General features: G+C 28.0%; 1 protein-coding gene across 3 annotated transcripts in view; it reads right to left on the bottom strand.

Annotated features, from left to right (window-relative positions):
- The window catches only part of U2af50 (U2 small nuclear riboprotein auxiliary factor 50), a 66,514-nt gene that overhangs the window by 1,342 nt on the left and 42,950 nt on the right, over positions 1-22,222 (bottom strand). For 2 of the 3 annotated variants that reach the window (XM_067281054.1, XM_067281055.1), the window contains exons 9-12: positions 15,237-15,316; positions 8,349-8,471; positions 5,666-5,755; positions 5,468-5,591 (exon numbers count right to left, since the gene is read on the bottom strand). In XM_067281054.1, coding sequence (XP_067137155.1) covers positions 5,468-5,591; positions 5,666-5,755; positions 8,349-8,471; positions 15,237-15,316 — 417 coding nt within the window. The remainder of the gene's footprint in view (positions 1-5,467; positions 5,592-5,665; positions 5,756-8,348; positions 8,472-15,236; positions 15,317-22,222) is intronic. The other variant, XM_067281056.1, reaches the window with a different exon arrangement.

The raw sequence follows: 22,222 nt of genomic DNA, 5'->3' as shown, positions 1-22,222 counted from the left end.
CTGAATTCTGACTGCAAGCAAGTTTTTATAGTGTATTTTAAGTGTTTTAAGTTTTTATGGTGTTATATATGCAAAAATCACTTTAATCCTGATAGGTTGATTTTTCACAGCTAGTTCAAGTGACACAAGACTATTAGATAACAATAATGATGTAAAGATATACTTTAAAAATTTAATGCAATAAAGTCTTGTGTCACTTAACTTGGACTAGCTGTGTGAAAAATCAACCTATCAGAATTAAAGTGATTTTGCATCTACCAACAATTATACAGCACCCATACCACATAGATAGTGTTGTATGTTTTTGGACTTGCTAATTCTGATAGCATTTGATGAATGAGAGCAATATCCATAATTACAACAAGCAGATTCTACTGTAATATTACAGTTGTGAATAGCACACAATTTTATATTCTTCAAAATCAAATTCCACATATATCAACATATTAGCTATTGCAGTTTGTTGCAAAAGTTTTAAGAATAAAACAATGTAGGATGATGAAATATCAATACATGAGAACAAAACAGATAGGGTGAGAGTTGTTAACAAATTTTTTAGCTTGTGGTTCTTTCATGGTGATGTGTAACAAAAGTCACAAGTTAATGAACAACAAAAAAAGCAGAGGTTTCAAAATAAAGATTTGTTTTGACTTTTGCTAAGATTTCTTCTCTTTGCTAATCAGAAACTTCATCAGTATAATAAGTTCGATTAATAAACAAAGTCCAAGTAGACAAATATATACACAGAAATGTAAAACAGTAAGGTCAAAGAGGTAAAAAAGAATCAACTTTGTTTTTATTAACAGTAAAATTGTATTTGACCAACATTGATTCGCATTTTGTGACACTCTTTTTCACCGAATGACTTCCCACGGGACTGCTCTCAGGCTATTCACCATTCCAATCGCCAGATGAATATAATTTTTGCAAATTGTGAATTTTGTGACAGGCAGTGCAACTCATGAATTACAAGAAAAATTTCAAAAATAATAAATCCAAACATGTTTCCAATTTGTAACTGGTAAATATAAGAAATCAAACAAACGGCATAAACAGCTATTTAAACAATTCAGAACATCAGCCTTTGTAACCTAACAATAATATTTTATTAATAAACATTTAATGTTTTGTTATAAAAAGTTATTGCTGAATTAAAAAGATTTTAAGATTAAGATTAGTAATGAATCAATTTTATTCATTATTAAAGTAGAAGTCAAAATATGAGCCAAAGACCAAAAAAGTAAAGCAAGCATGAAATACTGGAAAGATAATCATTAGTTTATTGTGAAACTAACTAACACCAGTTGCTCTAGAGACAAATATTTATTGCTGAGTGACGTTATCATTTGCAAGTCTTCAGAGTAATTAAAAACAATTGACCACTTTCAGCAAAAATAGCTGAAGACAAATTTACATAGCATTCATCTCTATCATATTGCATTTGCATATGCTTATGAAATAAATGATTTTCACTTGTTTTATTTTTGTAATTTTAAATCATTTTAATTCAAAATGAGACTTTCCATAACACTTGAAATGGTAGTAAGTTTATTATTATTATTATTATTCAAAAAAATCAACTTGGATTATCTTAAATTTATCAATATGAGATATAAACCATTCAGTAAATTTGGACCAATAACCAAAAGTTTGATCACTACCTGACAAATTTAAAATAACAAAATGACTTTTTTGAATGAATTCTTTCAAAAAGCAATGTAATCAGTGTATTGGATGTATGAGGGACATCCAGAAAAGAACGTTTGCGCATAGCACCATGCACAGTTAAATTACTGCCATCAATTCAAGGTCAATTAGTTCTCTGATGTGTTAGCTTAGCTCTAGAGCTTAGCATACATAGAATTTTGATAATGGTAAGTTTATTTTTACAGTTTTTGCAAGGGTTAAAAAGTGTACAAAAATCAAATATCCTGCCAAATGTGAAATATTATTTGTTTTCTAAATGTGAAGAAAGTTTATCCTGTAGAAATCTGTAAACAAATCACAAAAGTGTATGGTGATCACATTATGAATGAAGCAAATGGGAGAAAATAGTGTTTAACGTTTAATCAAGGAAGATAATGTGCAACTGCACTCTACTGCAACCATTCAAGCCATACTTCAGAAATTTGGTTGGGACATTTTCAAGTATCCACCATGCAGTTGTGAAATGGAACCTCCACGACTTTCACCTCTTTCCCAAGCTGAGAGAGTTTTGGGTGGATTTGGAACGAATGACAAGATGAAAGAAGTTGTCACTAACTGACTGAAGGAACTGGTGGCGGAAGTCTACAACAAAGAAATCCAAAAAATAGTGTCACACTACAAAAATGTTTTAATGGTAATGTAAAAACATAACTGGTCTTGTAATAATGACTTAATAAAACTTTTTCCTATCCTTACTGTTTTTTTCTCCCTTTTTTTTATAGCCAAACTCTCTTATTTTCTGGATGCCCCTCGTATTTAAATTGTCATCTTTGTTGTGCATCTTTTAAAACATTATACATCTTCTCTTTTTATAAGTCATTAAACATTTAACTATATATGAACTTCTGATGCAAACTGGGAGTCGTGTTATTTCAATTCAAAAATTTTTCCCGAAAGGATTTAGATGACTGGTACAACTTTATTATTAAAGGAAAAGTATGATGTACAGGGGCAAGCCACTACTAATTTGAAATGGAGAGCATATATTTTAAATTAAATTAATTAAAAATATGATTCAAAATTGCAGCCTGGCATTGTGACAATGTCAAAATAAATAATTGCTTGTTAATTCTAAAATTATATTTCTACAAAGTTTATTTTAATTACTTTCTTTCGTGCATTATTTTCTAATGCAAGTACAGTAAGACACCGCTTAATGCGGGGGATGTGTTCCTAGATGACAAAACGCTAACCGAAACAGCATTAAACGAGATCATTTTAACATAAAGTAAATAGGGGAAGGGGAACACGCAACCAAAAATAAACAAATTTTACTTTAATTTTAAGTTATTTTTATATTAATTTGCATAATAATATATGTTAAATAACACACAAACATATGCAGACAGAAATGTAAAGTTCATATTTTGCAATGAAGGTCCTGGCCTTTATGAAATTCTTGTTTTTAGCGACAAAGTCGTGTAGTTTCATTTGTCACTTTTTTCACGCCTCATTTTGTTTTTGCACTCCTTTAAAATCTAGATCATTTGCTACAATTTGATCAACGATTTTGGTTATTGTTACCAAACTTTTACTAAGGAAAAGTGTAGAGAAATTCTTTGGATTCTTCATTTTCAGAATCTCTATTTTCCAGTTCTACACGAATTCCTTGTTCTGCCAGTTCTTGAAAGTCGTTGTTGGTAAGGCTCTCACCAGAAACCTGCAGTAACTCTTCAATATCCTGCTTGTCTACATCTCCTATTACTTCTGTATCGATTAGGTTGACAATTTGATCAACCTAACCATACAGTGATAGGCTCTTCTCATCGAGAATTCTTGGATACCTCCAACCATACCTTCTTCCACCCTCCATTCATGCATTTATCACTTAATTTTTGCCAAGTGAAATCGATATGTATCCATGATGTTATATTTTTTCCAAAATTGCACAAAACAAACATAGATCTAAGGGAAGTACAGAGCTATGACAAATTTCCATCTTTTGCCGATTGGTTCGTGTTTGGGAATAATCATATTATATACGAATCAATGAAATGCCATGTTAATTTAAATCAGTGTAAATTTTGAGCATTTTTTAGGCTTCAAGCAGACCGCCTTATATTGAATCAGCGTTAAGCGGGGTCTTACTATATTAAAGATGAGACAGACTTTAAATAAGTTTTTAGATGTAAATAATTTTATACTGAATAAAATAAAATAATTTTTTAAATAAATTCTGACTACAATAATTGTTTTCCTGTCAACAGCAACATTATTTTTCTTCAATATTCAAATAAAATTAAAATTTTTATTACATAATTTGCAATATATTTTAATTATTAATTTTTGAAGCACAAAAGAAAGAAAGAGGAAAAAAAAGCATATAATTAGAGATATTTTCTTTATCAGTTTCCTTTCTTTGTGACAATTATCTAAAAGATGCCTGATACAGCAAATGTTGATAAAGATTTTTTATATGCCATTTAATATATTCTCAGTTTATAAGTACTATTAATCCTAAAAATATTTATATTAATTATATATTAAATAAGTAAAAAAGATAAAGTAATTAATTACAAATTTTGGTTATAAGAAATATAAATTATACATTCACACAAGCAAATGATTTGACTTAATAAATAATAGCAAATGAAAAAATAAAGGAACAAGATTAATTTCTTTTCATAGACAATTTGGCTATATAAGTTACTTTATATCTTAATTTATCAAATATAAATTAACAAGAATTTAATTACAGATTTTTGCAAGTTTTGTCATAATTTTATTAATGACTTGTTAGAACTGATATAATAATAAATTTAAAAAAATGATTTATTAATGAATGTTAATTACAAAATGAAAATAATTGACAGATGTAACTGGAATGTGTCGAAAAACTTCATTTGTATTTTAATCGGAACCATAGCTTTTTAAAATCAAAATAGTTTGTTCTTTAACTTCTATAAATTGTTATTATTGTATCAATAACATAAAAATGTATTAATGCACGAGAAGCATTGATTCAAAACAGCTGGCCACATTTTATATACTGTATTTACTCTAATAAACAGTGCAGTTGCAAGATAGAAAAGGTTACAGACCCTCTAATAATAAGTGTCTATTGAAAGAAGATATGGCTTATTTTAAACTAGAAAAAATTTCACACATTATTCAGCATTGTCACACTTACTGTAAGTTGAAATAAAGTATTGTGTTGTTTATCAAATAATAATATGAAAAAAAAAAAATCACCAAATTTTTCCATTGATAGCAGCCTTGAAATAACAGTCACACCTAACTTCCAAAGAATAAAAATAATAGTTATCTTCTACTGGTAAGTGTGCTGTTTATTAGAATAAATATGGTAATTAGGAATTGAATGATATTGTTTGATGTATGTATTAAAAATATCATCAAAACAAAACAAAAAAAGTTCACATTAAATGCAAGCCTGTACATGTATTTTCTATATGTAATTAAAAGTAAAAAAAAATTGACAATGCATGGAATATTAAGTTTACAGATGTAAATCAACAATAGAAAACTATTTATAATTTTATATATTAGACCAGATTATAGTCAAAGAACTAATAAAGGTAAATAATATAAATGATCTGCTGAGTAAATAGTTTCATTTAATTCACATGTTTCCTGAAAAATTTACATGATGTATTTCATTATTTTTAAATTTATTACTGCAATGTTAGTGTTATGATTCAGCATTATATTATATTTGAAGGACTTTTAATGCAACTGTTATATAATATTAAACTTTTTTTGACAATAAGTAATAATTCAGTAGATATTTAAATAAACTAACCTTCATACTCTTCTTCATCTCTTAATTCCTCGGGAATGACCATGTTCATGAGACACAAAACTTCTGTGGGTGGACCAGCTCCACCAGTAAGATTAAGACCTGGTACCTGAACTTGCACTGGAGCCTAAAAAAATTATTATTATAATCATGATAAAAATTAGAAATATTTTATATATTAAGAGGATTATATCATCGTACATTCATCTGACTGTTCTTTGCGCCAACACTTGCTCTCTGAACTATAAGTTTCTTATCTCCCAGTTGCATCCCATTCAGTCCAGCAATAGCCTGAAAAAATTAAATTAACAATGTTACAACAAAATAAAGTACAGCAAATAACTGGATGGTTTTATAAATAAAACACACAATAAACACCAAAATTCAATTTTTAAACTTTCAATAAAGATTATTATTCTTATAAGTAATATACTAATAAAAAAAATAGAACAATTTCCAAATAATTATTGTTTCCAATAACAAAAAATCCAGCAATAACTTTCCCAGCAACATTTAAAACAGCTTTGGGCACCATCTGTTACAATATTTTATTATTAAAAATTTTTCATAATTTTAATTATTGTAAAATGGAAAAAACTTAATTTTGAGGGTAGGGAGGGATGGGTTTTATAAAAAAAATTGTAAATGCTAATAATGAGGAAAATTGTCATTAAATCCAATCCTACTCGAGATAAGACACATGACCCCCTTTATCTCCCCATCCTATCAACCTTTAGACCTGCCACAAACTACAGCTTTGCAAGAGCAAAACACTAGCAAACGTGCACTAGTACATCCGATAATGTCAAAGGCCCCATCCCTTTCTTTGCATCTGTGTAGTTATCCCTTTGCTAGCAAGTGATATGAGTGTGCGCTCACTGTTGACCGAATTCTGATGTCAATCTATTTTATGTCAAAATATGCCCTCCACACAGTCGCCAATGAGTCCATTTCTTCAAAATTGATGGCTGTTCCCCTCTTGAATGCTTTAAATATCTCCAGGTGTTCGAGATATTTTAGGCTGGCCTGGTGTTCACACCGTTGTATTAATTGTGCATTATCAAAGTCCACCCTGACGTTGTCATCAATGGCAAAAGAAGCCAATGTCATAGTGGAAAGGCATCTTTGAATGGAGTATTTATGCTCCTTGATTCTTGTTTTAAGGCAGCATGTGGTAGCACTAATATATTCACCCAGACGGTTCACCCTGTGATCATAAATAGGGATAAAGCATATTCCTGGGATACTGTTTCGATAAAATCGATCCTTAGTGTTTCTTAAACAATTTGCGTCTTTTGCCATTGATGACAACGTCAGGGTGGACTTTGATAATGCATGATTAATACAATGGTGTGAACACCAGGCCAGCCTAAAATATCTCAAACAGCTGGAGATATTTAAATCATTCAAGAGGGGAACAGCCATCAATTTTAAAGAAATGGACTTGTTAGCGACTGCATGGAGGGTGTATTTCGACGTAAAATAGATCAACATCAAGTTTGTCTGCATAATTTATATAAACATCAAATATTTTAAAATAGGAAGCCAGTTTAAGGACTAATTTGTTAAAGTACTACATTGAGCATGAGCATAACTTCAAGACGTGCGATTTTCAATTTTTGGAATAGGCATTCTCTTACAAGCATTCCAATGAATGGAAACTGATCATGACTGTCAAAAACGGAAGAAAACATTCGTTTTGAAGAGAATTAAGGCTGGTTTTCAGTAATTACTTATTTTTTTATTCATTCTGGGCTTTGCAAATAAAACTCTTAGACCTACCAACATTCAGATGTTCACATTTATTCTTCTTTTTGTTGGTAGATTTGTCAAGAAATCAATCAATTGGTACTAAATAATGAATTGGACAGTTAGAATCATGTTTTGATCTCATCATTGCATAACAGTAGAGTAAAAACAAAAATTGGTGCTAAAATCTGGTAGCTTGCACCAGGGTCAATACTGACAAAACTAATTTATTTAAATACTTTTATTGTCTATCTTAGTGTTGAAAAGTACATGTTTACTTTACTAATACACATTTTTATAACACACACACATACACATATATATATATATATATATATATATATATATATATAGTTCAATTTAAATAGATAGTCTAAGTTTTTAATTTATTAATTTAAAAAAAATAATGCAAAAAGTCTTTCAATTAACTTGTAATTAGCAAAAATAGCAGGAATTCACAGTAGGGAAGTGAACACTGGGTTGACCTAACAGTTAAAAAAAAGTAAATCGCTAAATGGTGGGTAAGCATCAGACACCTAACTTTGTATTTTTGGCACTCCATCATGCCCAAATGGTTGTGAATTTTTCATTTCTGATTGCAAATGGTTTTATCTACAGGTCAAGGACTTTATTTTGATACCTGAACAATGTCTGTACCCTCACTGTTCTCTGGAATGAAACCAGAGAGTACTTGAAGCTTACCAAATTAATATATAGATTCTGTAATAGTAAGAAGGTTCTCTTATTAAAAAAAATCTTATTTAAAAATTAGATGTTAAGATCTTACTTTCAGTTGTAATTCTACATTTGTGTTTTTGTCTTTTAAAACTTAATCTTGGTAAATTCATGACGAGAATAAATAATTTATATTTGTATGTATTTTCTTTGTCTATGATAACATAAATATAGCCAAATTTCATATATGATAAAATTAAAAACTGATTTGAGATAAATTATATGAAGTAACTAATATTGATAAAATAGCTGTATCTTCTTTTCCCTTTCTGTATACCTCATATGATCCTGTTTGAATAAAACATTACATTTATAAAAATTGGTTTCTCACAGATTTTACTTGATTACTTATGTTATTTTTTTCATGTGACTGCTGCACAATTAATTAAATTTCACTAACCTGATCAGTTATTGAAGTATCAACATATTCACAAAATGCATATCCTTTAGAAAGTCCAGTTGCACTATCCTTGACCAAGTTAAATGCTCTCAACTGGCCAAAGGACATAAGCAGTTCTTTAACCTGAGAAACAAATATTAAATATATATATTATTAACTAGTTATTAAGTTTGATTTTAATTTAGGTGCTTTCTATAATACAGCTAATTAAATTATTAAAATTTATAAAAATTTTAAGACAAAAATTAAATTTTTTTATACAGTGTTCCCTTAGTTTTAATAAATATTTTAAATTTACAGTATTGTAACAATTTCAAGAATTGATATTTAAATTATATGTATATATGCAAAATACATATTTATAATTTTATTGGAATATTTATGGAAGAAATTACATTAAAAAAATAACTGTAATGTCAGTTGTTCTTTCTTAATATCTTTCTAAGTTTTTTTTTTTACTTAAAACTTTTCGTTTAACAGTGATTTTTTAATATCTGTAGTTAAATAAAAGTGAAAAACAAAACTTAAAACATTAAATATATTTTTCCTCACTCTAGTAATTTAATAAATTTATTTCTGTTCTATTTCTGTTAAAAATTTTGTGATTTTTCTAAGGTTTACTGAACTGTAAGGCTTCCAATGTTCTGAGGTTCATATTACTGAAGATTGCATAGTTATAAACTAAACTTGTGTTTTATTTATATTTCATATATTTGCTGATGTAATTTATTAAAAATGTTTGATTCATAAACTCAGTTATAACAAATTGATCTTTAAAATATTAATTACTTTTTTAAAACTCTACGCTGTCATCACGCATACAAACAGAATACTATTTTGCATGCATATTTAAATGTGTGGTCTTTGTAAGTGACTTATTTTAATTAATTTTTATAAAAAGTTATAACTAACATAATCATACTAACTGATTTCTGAATCATATTTTTGTTTTTATAATCTCAATAATCTATTTTGTAACTGTATAGTCCCAGATTAAATGCTATATAAATTAATTACGGAGGGTTAAAATATATTATTGATATAGTATTTTGATTATATAACTATGAATTTAATCTTCCATTTCTTACACATTATGCTTTTTTCTGAGTAAATTTATTTATTATAAGCCAAACATTTTTAAGCCTATGACAATTTTTAGAATATTAAACAAACTTTATTAAATGAAGAACAAGAATAAAGAAATACTCGTCGAAAAGTTTAAAGTGAATATAGCAATATCTAACTTAAATTCTTTTGTAACTTCTAATTTGAAACTCTTTTTAATTAATTTTCCCAATTTAAAAATAGGTTTTCCAATAGTTCACATTCAATATGCACAGTCCTCATCATTTACAACTTTCTAGTACAGTTCTCTCCAATACTGCTATATTGGCAACATTTCAGAAGCAGTTGATAAAGACATCTTTTTTGCTTTCAATATTATTAATATTCACATTTTTTCTATCCATTCATCAATCAAAATCTTTGTATATGCAATAGATTAAAACACTATTTGCATATAATGTGTTCAAAATGGTCTGTCGATCATTTCAAAATGTCCTAAATGTATACAAATATACTATTTTTAATGGAAAAATGTGTCAATAATTAAACAATAAAGTTCAAAATTTACACTTACATTCTAATAACTGTGCACAATAAAATAGAAAAGTAATAAATACAGCATATATTTAAATTTAGTATTCATATACTAAATATACGAATGACATTGTAATATCAATAATAATTACATTCAAATTTTCTTTGCATACCTTAATTAAATATAATACTTTTCAGTTCAGAATATATAAATGATTTATAAAGACTATTTATTATCTAAAATTTTTTCTAATCTTCAACATTTTTTTTTTAAATCTTACAATCAAAAGTTATAACAAACAAAACCCAAAAAAATGCTATTGAAAATTAAGGTATTAATTATTAAGCTTGACTATTTTTAATATCCAATAAAACTTATCTTGCTTATAAGGCCTTGGCTACACAAAACAATTCAGTATACAACTATATAAATCAATTCTGCATATTATGAATGATGAATGTGATGAAAAATGTGAATTTTTGAATCATTTTAAGATGATAAATCCTATTTCTCCTTCCTGTAGTGTAATTTTGTATAATAAATATTGGTCAATTTCGATTTTAAATATAATTTACGCACCATTTTTCTGAAAGTGAATTTATCTTACGATCCCAATCATCTTATATTCAAAAATTAAATGAAATCAAATCATTGTTGTTGTGTTTCACTTAGTATAAAATTAATACTATTTTAAAAGAAAATTCAAGAAATTGCTACAACATTAATTATATGTTGTTATTACTATTACTTGTAACTGTAGTTAATAATTTATAATAAATAAATCAGATATTTTTATCACATACCAACATTACATAAACTCTAAAAATTTGTCTTATTAAGTTCTTTATTTGAAAACAGAATTCAAAATGCTGAATCAAAACATTTTAAGCATAGAAGATATTAAAAGCAATTTTAATGTTAAACATAAATCTAAATTGGTGGGTTATTTCCAAGTTGTATTAAGGTTTTTCTTCTAAAATTTTTAAATCGATTCATAATTAATTTCTAATCGTTAATCCATTTACACAAATGACGACTATGCCATTATCTTAAGCCAAATTTCTATAATTAATTAATTAAATTTAACCTTGATATAACCCCGGAAACAACCCAACAATTTAGAATTACTTTTCACAATTCATTCAGGCTTCGGTTGTGTTGTATTTTTAATGTCGGTATATAATATAAACATCCGGAAACTTTTAAAAAAACCTTAAAATTTATAATTACACAAACTTCGTCTTCACCCTCAAAAGCATTTTTATTTCTAAGTTTGTTCTAATAGGCTTTAATTTATTTCAAATAAAATTGAAAAATAAAAAAATTTCAATTAAAATTATTGTATATGCATTTAAATAATAATAATTAAAATTTTTAATTGCATTATTTTAAGAATTAATTAATTAATATATATCAAAACAAATTTTTAATAATACAATCAATAATAAACATATTAATCACTTAAGCACACACAAAAATCTTAATTAATTAAATTTACTAAGAAATTTGTTACTATCCATTTTTCTTACAATTTAATGTTTTCGGATACCCATATTTTCATTTTTATATTGGTAATAAATTAAATAATATATAATGGTCATATTTTTATAAATAATTATGACACTGGCAATGCTTATGCCATTGCCATTATTATTATTATTATAAATAATTGTGAAATATCATAATATTGGGTTTATACAAAGTCAATATATATAAAATCACAAAGAAAGCTCTTCAGGTTAACAGCAGGCATTACACAAATGTCTGTATTGCAAGTTTTTCGGTGAGAATATTACTCTGATTTTTGTGAAAGTTATTTAAACATATGACTTATTTTATGTATTCTGAATTAAATAATTACACCATATGTAGAGAATGCCTTTGCGACATACACTATAATTGTTATTTTAAAAAAAATATATATATATAACTCAAAATCCTAAAAGGAAGATAACTTCAAAAAAATAAAACAGCCACTGCGGCCTTTCAACAGTCCTTGAAAGGACTGCTGAAAGTATTTACAATAATTTAGCAATTATTACTGATGACAAATGCAAAAATTTCCATTTGTATTAAATAAGAAATGAAAATTTAAAATTAAAACAAAATGAATTATTTGGTTTGTAATTCATTTTGTTCCAATATCATTATCCCTCATGTATATAGCTAACAACTTATATATTGTTAAAAAGATTTATAATGGATTATAAAAAAGCCATCAATTAAAATTGGATATAGTTATTTAAGTTTGAAAAAAGTTTTTTTTATGACAAAAAATGTATGGAAATTTAAAAATATTTGATAAAGGATATAACTATAATCTCAACATACAATTTAACTAACTGATTACATATAACTTTTTAAATTCTAATTTTATACTGGAATGTATTTAAGGCAAGTAACTTTATTTAACTAAGCAGAAATACTATTTTAATAATTTATTTTTTTGCATTTGTATATCAGATTCTAATGTAAAATATCCAGACTATATGATGAAAAAACAGAAAGCTACTGTTAAATAATGCATGACAGAGATGCAAAATCATTTAATTTCTTAATTAATAAATAATTTTTTTTTAAATTCAAAACAATCTGCATTAATGGTTGGCATGTCTCAAAGTACAACACAAATATTTTCCTGTTGCATTCTGGCATGAGCAATACAAATTATAATACAGAATGTAGACGAAAATATTTTTGTCTACGTTCGTATAAGTCATATTGCATCAAGCTATATCTTGCTTCTGCTATGTATTAGTTAAATACAAGTGCATGAGAGTAAAAGTAATTGGCATTCAATGGCATATTCACCTTGCACTCCCGACTAACCTTCTTATGGAGCAAAATCCTATCTTTGTGGCCTTATACACTGTCTTGAGCATGTGAGGCAGTATAGAGAAGCCTCACATGGGTTTCCCATTTTTTTTACAGTGCCCAGCTATATCCCCTTTATGTATTTTAACTGAGCAAAAAATCATTTTTAACTAATTTTAAGATTATCTGCCATTTTATGATTTAAATTGCACTACTATCTTTCATAGAAACCAAGACAGGATTTGACCCAAAAAGAAGAGAGCTCAGGCTGCATTGAAACTATGCCATCAAATAACTTACCAATTTACCTATACTCTTGTATACTTGTATCTAACTAATATGTAACAGAAGCAGAATCTAGCCTGGTGCAATGTTTATGCCTACATTTTGTAAGAATGTAGGCATAAACAGATATGTAAATATTGCCAAAATACATTTTAATATTTACTAAAAAACTTCTTAATGGAAAAAAGTTCTTTTATTAAATGACTTGATGGTAATTATCAGGTTTGATTTCAGTTATAATAGCAACCAGTTTGAGAATAATTAAAATATATTTCAGATCAAGATGATAGATAGCTTCTTAATTGACAAACATACATGAGCAACCTACCAGATAATTTACATATACTGTAAATAAAATCTGGTTTATTAGCTGATTAGCTAATCTATTTAATTAAACAGATGATTAAATGAACAATCATTTGCAATATAACTAGTAAAAGTTCTATTTAGTATCTTTCCAATTAATTTAATATAATCAAATGATATTATAGCCCAATAAGAATCCAGCTGTATCACCTGGTTATTAACATGGAAAAACGTATCAGGTTTGGTTTTAATGTAATTTACTTTATTAATTATTTCTTCATGATTAAATCAGGAGAAAAAGAAAAAAAATTTTAAATGCAGCAATTCATTTTATTTCATTTCTTAGATATATTTTAAGTATTTACTAAACTAAAGATATAACAATTATTCCAGATATATGTGCTTAAGAAATTAATAATTATATAGGTATATATATAAAATGACTATATTAGTGATATTTAAACACTAAACCAATAAAATATATCAGATTTCCCCTTAGCATAATAACGTGGAACACTGTTCAGTAAAAAAAAAAATAAATATATTTATATATATAAATACATATATATGTTAAATACAATTATTAAATTATCAAGAAAGCACCCAACATTCTCAAATGAGTACATAATAGAGTAAAAATTAAATTACATGAATTTTTTTAATTGTTTGACTGGATTAAATTCAATTCCCCCAACATTATCAATGCAATAATTATGCCATTAACTATATTAATAATTATATGCTGCTGTCATGCATATAAAAAGGATTCTCTGCCTTTTCGTAGAATAAATAAATAAAATAAAAAAATGACACCGTGATTTTTACGTAATTTAAAACAACGCACATTCTTTAAATATTTTTGAAGAGAGAAAATTTTTTAAAATTAAATTAACCATAAATTAACAGAGAGTGATGATAATTAAGATGACAGCAGCAATACATATTTTAAAGATAAAATCTAAATGTCATTTTTCACTTATAAAAAGTTAGTGACACCAGTAGATGGCAGCCTGTCCGAGGCAGCCCGTCTTAAAATGGGCAAACCTGTATAACTTGCCTGCGCATGGCCACAATAAGTCAGGGAGTGACGTTTGGATGTACGGTATGGTTTAGCGACTAGGTTGGGGTTACCACCCTCGAAACCTTCGCTATGAATTAAAATGGGGGAAGAGAAGCAAAAACAGGTGAGTACAGTTTGAAGGATGATTTTTAAAAGTAATAATATAAATTTTTGTATTTATTAAAAAATGTGAATTCTTAATTACATTTAATGATTCTGCTTAACCTTATACTTTAAAAAAAAAATCAATTTAAATATTAGATATATAAATAAAATAAAAAAAAATAATAAATTCTTTTAAATTTAAAGGGGATAAAAAAAATCAATATTTAAACTTATATTTTTAATATAAAAATTTTTAAGAATTCATTAAAAATGAAATAATCTAGTCTACAATTATATCCTCCAACTGTCACAATACTCACCTTCTTCCTGATGTTATTAAGAAATGGAGGGATTACTAAAAAAAAAGTTCTTATATATCGCTGGAGGTATAAAAGTAGGAATTTAATTTGAAAAATTAATCAAATATTGCAAAATTTGCTCAACCAAAGCATGACTTTTTTTTAATATTTCCTAAAACTAAAACATTTTTAAATACATAATTTTGAATAATTTGATTATTATTAAGTAACAAGCTACTTAAAGACCTCCATAAAATACAATTTAAACTTGTAATTTGCATGCAAAATTTAACCTGTAGGGAAATAAAGAAAAAAATTTTTATGAAAAGTATCAAACATCCCTCCAATTCTGCAAAGTATTCGGTAAGTATTTAAAAACCAATTATCTTCCAATTAACAATGACAATAAAATCACTAACATTCAACTGTCCTACCTGATCTTCGTTCAAGTAGTTTGGCAATCCACCGATAAAGATCTTGTGAGGAGAATCCTGGACCACTGTAAGAAACATTAATGTAAATAAACATACTGTCGAAAATCGATTTAAAAAATTAATTTTACAATAAGAATAAATTAAAGAAAAATCTGAAATGGATCATTTTAAGTAGTTCATTCATCAAGTAAACTACTTCATTCTTTGAATGGATTTAGCATTGGCTTAAATAAGACAAAATTCGTTCTTTATATAAAATGTCATTACTAAATATTTTAATTTTACACGTTTTGATCTTAACCTGATATCAATTCAGCTCTTACATTACTTATTCTTCATGAAGATTTATATTATAAAATACTAAAATTGAAAGCACACTTAATGCCAATTTCACAATAAACACAAATTAATAACTGTCTTTCGGCATTAAAACTCATTTTAATTAACACAAAATACATAAAAGCGAGCACATTTGATAGTGCATTACCATCTTTTTCAGACAAAACTGTTTGGAATGGAATATTAGAACACCTAACAAAAAATTCAAAGGAGAAAATATAAATTAAATATTTTAACATATATAAACTCTTAATGATCCTTTTTTTATATCAATTCTATAACAGACCAAATGCAAAATGGAACAAAAAAAAAAAAAAAAAAAAAAAGACGTAAAACAAGTTTTAAATATCAAAATAAATTTTTTTAAAACTTACGCAGTACGATTTAATAAACAAGACATAGTCTTGTCAATAAGCTTTCCATATCTGGGTTTGATTTTCATCTAACGCTGTTGTCAAGATTAAGGAATGGCAAACAAACTGATGACAGGCATACAACCACAGTGGGAATCTATAGGTTTGCAATTTGAAAACTGCAGCCCAATAAACTTCTCTGTAGATTGTAACACAATATATACATTTTTAACTAGGACATTGCACAACTTTGTCATATTGCAATAGAACTGAGGCAGAGCTGATAAGAAAGAGGCTATCCCTGTACCTGCTGGGCATAGAAGATACAATTCTGAAACTTGCCATGCACAGAGAGATGATCGTTGCAATGCTGGGCTGCAATTTTTAATAATATTTCATTTAAAATGTGTGTTCTCCATCTCAAATTAGTACTGATGTGTCCACAGTACATCAAACTTTTCTATTAACAATAGAGTTATGCTTGTCATCTATTAACTGCTTTCAGGGGAAAAGTTCTGAATTGAAATATCATGACTTCTGGTTTGCGTCAGAAGTTTGTATATAGTTAATTGGGGCCTCCTGCCCCTAAGGTTTCCATATCTGCTCTCAACTTTCATCTAACTCTGTTCTTGAGATTAAGGAAAGACAAATGAACAACAGTGAAAATTAAAAAGTCTACAATTTTTGAAATTGCATCCCAATAATGTTAATTGCCTGGGCAAAGCCCTGGCTACTGGGGTAACCATATAAACTTTCTTGTGAGAGTTTTAAAAAAGAATTCCCACATTAGATTTTGATGATTTTGGTGTCAAAATGCTTGGTAAAACCCTGACATGTGAATAAATAGTTTTTGGAAAATATAATTGACTCTGAAAAAAGATAGATTCAAAAACCGAAAATGTCTACTTTTGCCTCTTTAACGCTTAATAAGAAAAAGTATTTTGACATTTTTGGGTGCTGTTTTTGGAATATAAAGCCAGACACTTGATTCATATTTTTACAGAGGTTGGCGTATTTCAGTTGAACTATGTAAAAGTTATCAGAGTTCAAAGAAAAAGGAACCAGATTTACGTCCCTCATCCTCACTAAATGGCATCACGTTACTTAGCTCTTCCATTGTCTCTGCTGTAAGCACAGGTTCTCTACCAATTTAAATCAATTGCCATTTCCTTTCATCCACATGTCAGCAGTTATGCTCACTCTTTCCTCTCATCCCACTGCAAGTTTTCAACTTTTATGTAACTATTTCAAATCTATGGTTTTCAGCTGTGTCAAGCGACTCACTGACATTATGTTTGCGACAGTTCCTTCCGTCCAGACTAGACAAAATCTAAAACACAGATGCCTTTAATGAGCAACTCCAATTTATCCAACACTTTTCCCACTTAAATGCCAACTGATTTTATTTTATTATTATTTTATTTCTTACTTTAGTTTAGATTAATTTAATTTCTTTATTACATTTTTTTTATCTGTACTTTTCATCACATTTTTTCCATCAACAATTAATCATTTATAATCTTTCACTTGTGACATATTTCTGCTCAAACTGCTTGCCCAGGCTAATTACAACAATAAACATCGCTTTGCATTTCTTGATGTTACCTATCTAGTGGTATAGTAAAATAATAAAGTAATTATGTTACACATAAAAAAAACTTAGAATCTCAGTGGCTCAAACTTACATCGAGTGAATCCAGTGCATAGCCTGTTATCCACTCAGCTATCACCACTCCTAGTAAACATGAAATCCCGAAGCCTCATAACCTAAACACTCAATTTTCAGAGGCCCGTTTTTTTTTGGAAATACTTGAGAAGTGAGTCCTATTATTTGGACAAGGAGCTATGTGTGTTAATGGCTACACACACTCATCAAGTTTCATTTGAATTGGAGACCTGAACATCTGGCCCTCTCCGTGTTAGTGAATTTAATAATATATAAGAACTTCATTTATTATAAAGCTATTATACGAGACATATACATATAACAGTTCTAAAAATAAAAATATGCATTACAGTAGTTACATTTAAAATGAATGGTTTGTTTCACATTAAATTTAAATGATAAAAGGTAACAGAAACAAATCATTTTAAACTTTCTTTTATGAATTACAATATAAGAAGAGTATCTATTCATTCACTTACAGGTTTGCCCTAGATAATTGGGGTCCTATTGTATTACTAGACATTTCAGTTGCTTAATATACAGGGTGATTAACTGGTGGCATTCAGTAGTTTTTTTTTTTCTCAGAAACCATTGGAGATAGGAAGATGGGGCTAATAATGTAACCCTTGGTGCCAAGATGGCGGCACTTCCGGTAATCTCGAATACGAGTGTTCGGAGTCAAATTTAATAGAGGGAGCTACTAGAAAATATAGTCACGTAACACGTAAATTTGATCAATGATTTGGAAAAAATTACTATGAAACTTTATGCAAATTTAATCATTGTGACGTTGGATTTGGAGAATTAATGTTGTCATACGCAAATTAGATCTGTAGAGAGGAGTGTTCTCTGTGGTGAAAGTCATTCTAAGTGCTAATTTTGACGTTTTGTTTAAAGAATTAATTTCTAAAGTGTTAAATTGGTAAAATTTTTGAAACTATTTTTTAAATTAATGTTTAACTAATAGGTTCAGTGTAATTTTTAAAATACATTTTAATTTTTTTAATTAGTCGCTAACATTGAGAAAATGGGTGAACTAGATTTGAATTCGGATGAATTTTGGGCAAAATGTTCTACACAGCAGTTTTATAAATTAATGGAAAATGATTATTCGGGATTAGGATTGAATCCAGCTATAGATAATGCTTTTAAATTTACAGTCAAGTTAGGTATACAACAGATTGAATCGAGTTGTTCTACGTGTAATAAACTCTGTAAAATAAACTACAGAAGAGAAAGACAAGAACGTTTTCTTAGATGCAGTTCATGTGGGATTAAATATTCAGTGTACAAAGGAACTTTTAGAAGTAAATTTGGCCGTTTATCCTGGAGTACTATTTTGTCCTTCATATGGCATTATGTATGTCTTGAATGTAATGCAACAACATCAGGTTTAGCTGCAGTGATCTCTCAAAAAGCCAGTGGAGATTTGTCCAATCATATATGTTTTGTAATGATGGTTTCACTAAGTAACATGACAAGCTTCAAAACAGGTGGGCCAAATAAGACTGTCGAAATCGATGAAACTGTTACATGTAAAAGGAAGTATGAAAAAGGCCGTTTAATGAAATCGACTAAATGGGTAGTAGGAGGCATATGCCGAGAAGACAAAAACTGTTTCATTTCTCAGGTGAATGATAGATCCGAACAAACATTAAATTGGATAGTTTACAAATAAGTTAAATCAGGAAGTTTAATAATAACCGATGAATAGAAAGGGTATAATAACTTTGATGACATCGAAGGCGTGGAAATAGTACACAGAACTGAAAATCATTCTAAAAATTTTGTAGATAAGACTACTGGCGACCACACCCAAAATATAGAACAATTATGGGGATATCTGAAAAATAAAAAACACTTGCCAAAACATTATACCAGTGATTTGTCAGACTCATATATGTATATGTTCATGTACAAAAAGTTAATGGATTGGCTGCAAAAAACTCTGGGTGAAAGATTCAAAATATTCGTAAATCACCTGGCTAAGATTTTTCCTGGAACAGGACAAACTCCACAATGGCTAGAACCTGAAACTGTACCGTCAGCACCAGTTCAAAATATTGATATGAAGACTAAAAAGAAATCAAAGAAGGTGTTTGAAAAGAAAACAACAAAAGTGAGTAAAAATACAAATAAGAAGTCATCTAAATGATGAAAAGAAATGATGCAGATGAAAAGAAATCAGCGAAAAAAAAGGAATTTATCGAACGTAGTTAAATGTACCAAAGTAGCAAAGGAATGTAAGAAAGGAAAATGAAAGTTATTTAATGTAAGTATCTTTTTTCTTTTTGTTTGTTTAGTTTGTTTTGTTTGATATACTTTAGTAATAGTAGTTTAGTATAGAATAAGTCACATGATCTCTGATCAAAATAGCGCTAAACACGCAGTCTCCAAAACAATCCAAGATGGCGACCGGAAGCACCGCCATCTTGGCACCAAGGGTTACATTAACCTAAAAAAGTTTAGAGAGCAGACAGGGACAATTTTTAGTGATCTTAAATATCAGCAGTTTTTGAGATACAGAACAAAATAGAGGTTTTTTTTTTTTTTTTTTAAATTATAAAGAGTGCTTTTGAGCCATTATTTAGATACTAATGACAAAATAAACATCTCTTATAACAACACATCTTAAACCTGATAGTGTTCCAGATATTGACCAGTTTCTTCTATACATCTGATTTCTCTTTTCCAGAAAGTTTCTATCCTGGGAACTAAGTTTATCAGTTTTCATTCTTTCTCCAATCATATCAGATAGTTAAACAAGCAGATTTTGAATTAAAAGAATTGAATTGTTACTTTTCAAATATGTGAATAATTGTGCTTTTTGGGGTGATCTTTTTCAGTCTTGTATATTTGTTTGTTTCCTCTGTATTCATTAAAATGAATTATTGAAATAAAGAAGCATTTAATATACTGATGGCTTTCCTTCTAAGGTTCTAAATCACATGGTTCACGATAAAACACCTCCTAGCAATAGTAGCACTACTATATGTTTGAACCAACACACCAAAAACACACCGCACAATATAAGACTTACTTCTAACCAAAACCAAAACGGTGCGTAATTCAACAAATACGTCTTTCACTAACGTTTTCAAGCTGACAGTTCTTCAGGTGAAAAAACAGACAAAATAAAACAAAATTCGATGGAACAATGGGCTTCCTCCGAAATTCCATTTCAGAAATCTTTCGAAAAAAAATTTTTTTCATTGAATTTTGTTTTATTTTGTCCGTTTTTTTGCCTGAAGAAGAATCGTTGGTTCGAAAATGTTAGTGAAAGACATATTTGTCGAATTACGCACCATTTTGGTTTTGGTTAGAAGTAAGTACTATATGTTTGTGTTTATTTATTGACTATTTAATTCATTATTATTTATGTACTTTATTTTAATCCATTTATTCTTGACGTTTTACTTTACATTTTATTGTATTTTGTATTAATGCATAATTTTTGCAAACTGCACATGGGGGACAAATAATTTTGAAAAAACATTAGTCGATGTTTGGATTCTTTTTCTTAAATTCAAATGTCTTGTTCTCTGAAAACTATAACAACAATTCTGCCTCAAGACTGTCATGTAAAGCTTTGTTGATAAATAAACTGATAAACTTAATTTCCAGCATTGAAACTTTTGGAAAAAAGATAAATCAGATTTTTAGAAGAAAGTGATTGATATTTTGAACACTATTAAAACTTGCATCTCATACTATACAAATCTAGATTGAAAACATTCACATTAGAAAAAAGAAAGTTATGCTAGTGGAGCAGCTCAAGGATTACATTCATAGAATCACCAGTAAAGTTGAACTGGTGTCCAATTTATCTAATATTGAACTAACAGGCCAAGAGTACCTAAATCTGTTTGACTTTGTGTCTATGCACCCATGTTCTCATACTTTAAGAGATTTCCTGTAACACCATTGTTTAAGAAAATGTGACTTATCATAAAAGATTTCAAAACCTCATACTCATCAAGTCATGTACTGTACTATCAATAGAATGATTCAAAAGTGTCCCTTCTAATTTAAAAAACCTTATTTTGTTTTGTATCTCAAAAAGTGCAGATTTTCAAGGTTGTCCATGGTAACCAAAAGTCATCCGTCTGCTCTAAAAACTTTGTTATTAGTTCCACTTTCCTATCTCTCAATAGTTTCTGACAAAAAACTACTAACACTAGCAGTGAATCATCTTATATATATATATATATATATATATATTCTTACTTAAATAAGCATTACATTATATTTGTACATAAATACCATATTTGCTTATATTTACCTCAAAACTCAGCTTTATTACTATTTTAAGAACTTCTCACTACAGATTATGGCTTGTGATAATTTAAAAATCAATTTTTTTTTATTTAAATACCTTTTAAGATGTTTATTATTATAATTTTCTTAATCATTTATGTTTAATAAAAATTTAAGTACATGAATCAAACTTTATTACATTAAAATATAATAATAATTTTATTATTATTCTCTATAATAGACTTCAATCCTATCTTCTCCTAACCAATTTTATGTATACAGTATATGTTAATTGTTTCAAATTCTAATTTCATTTTGCTGCTGTGATGTCCGAGAAACTGTTCATATTAATTATT

The sequence above is a fragment of the Centruroides vittatus genome, unplaced genomic scaffold (genome assembly GCF_030686945.1).
Source record: "Centruroides vittatus isolate TY-2023 unplaced genomic scaffold, ASM3068694v2 contig_904, whole genome shotgun sequence".
NCBI lineage: Eukaryota > Metazoa > Arthropoda > Arachnida > Scorpiones > Buthidae > Centruroides > Centruroides vittatus.
The sequence above is the reverse complement of the archived record's forward strand: the minus strand, read 5'-3'. Positions and strand labels throughout refer to the sequence as shown.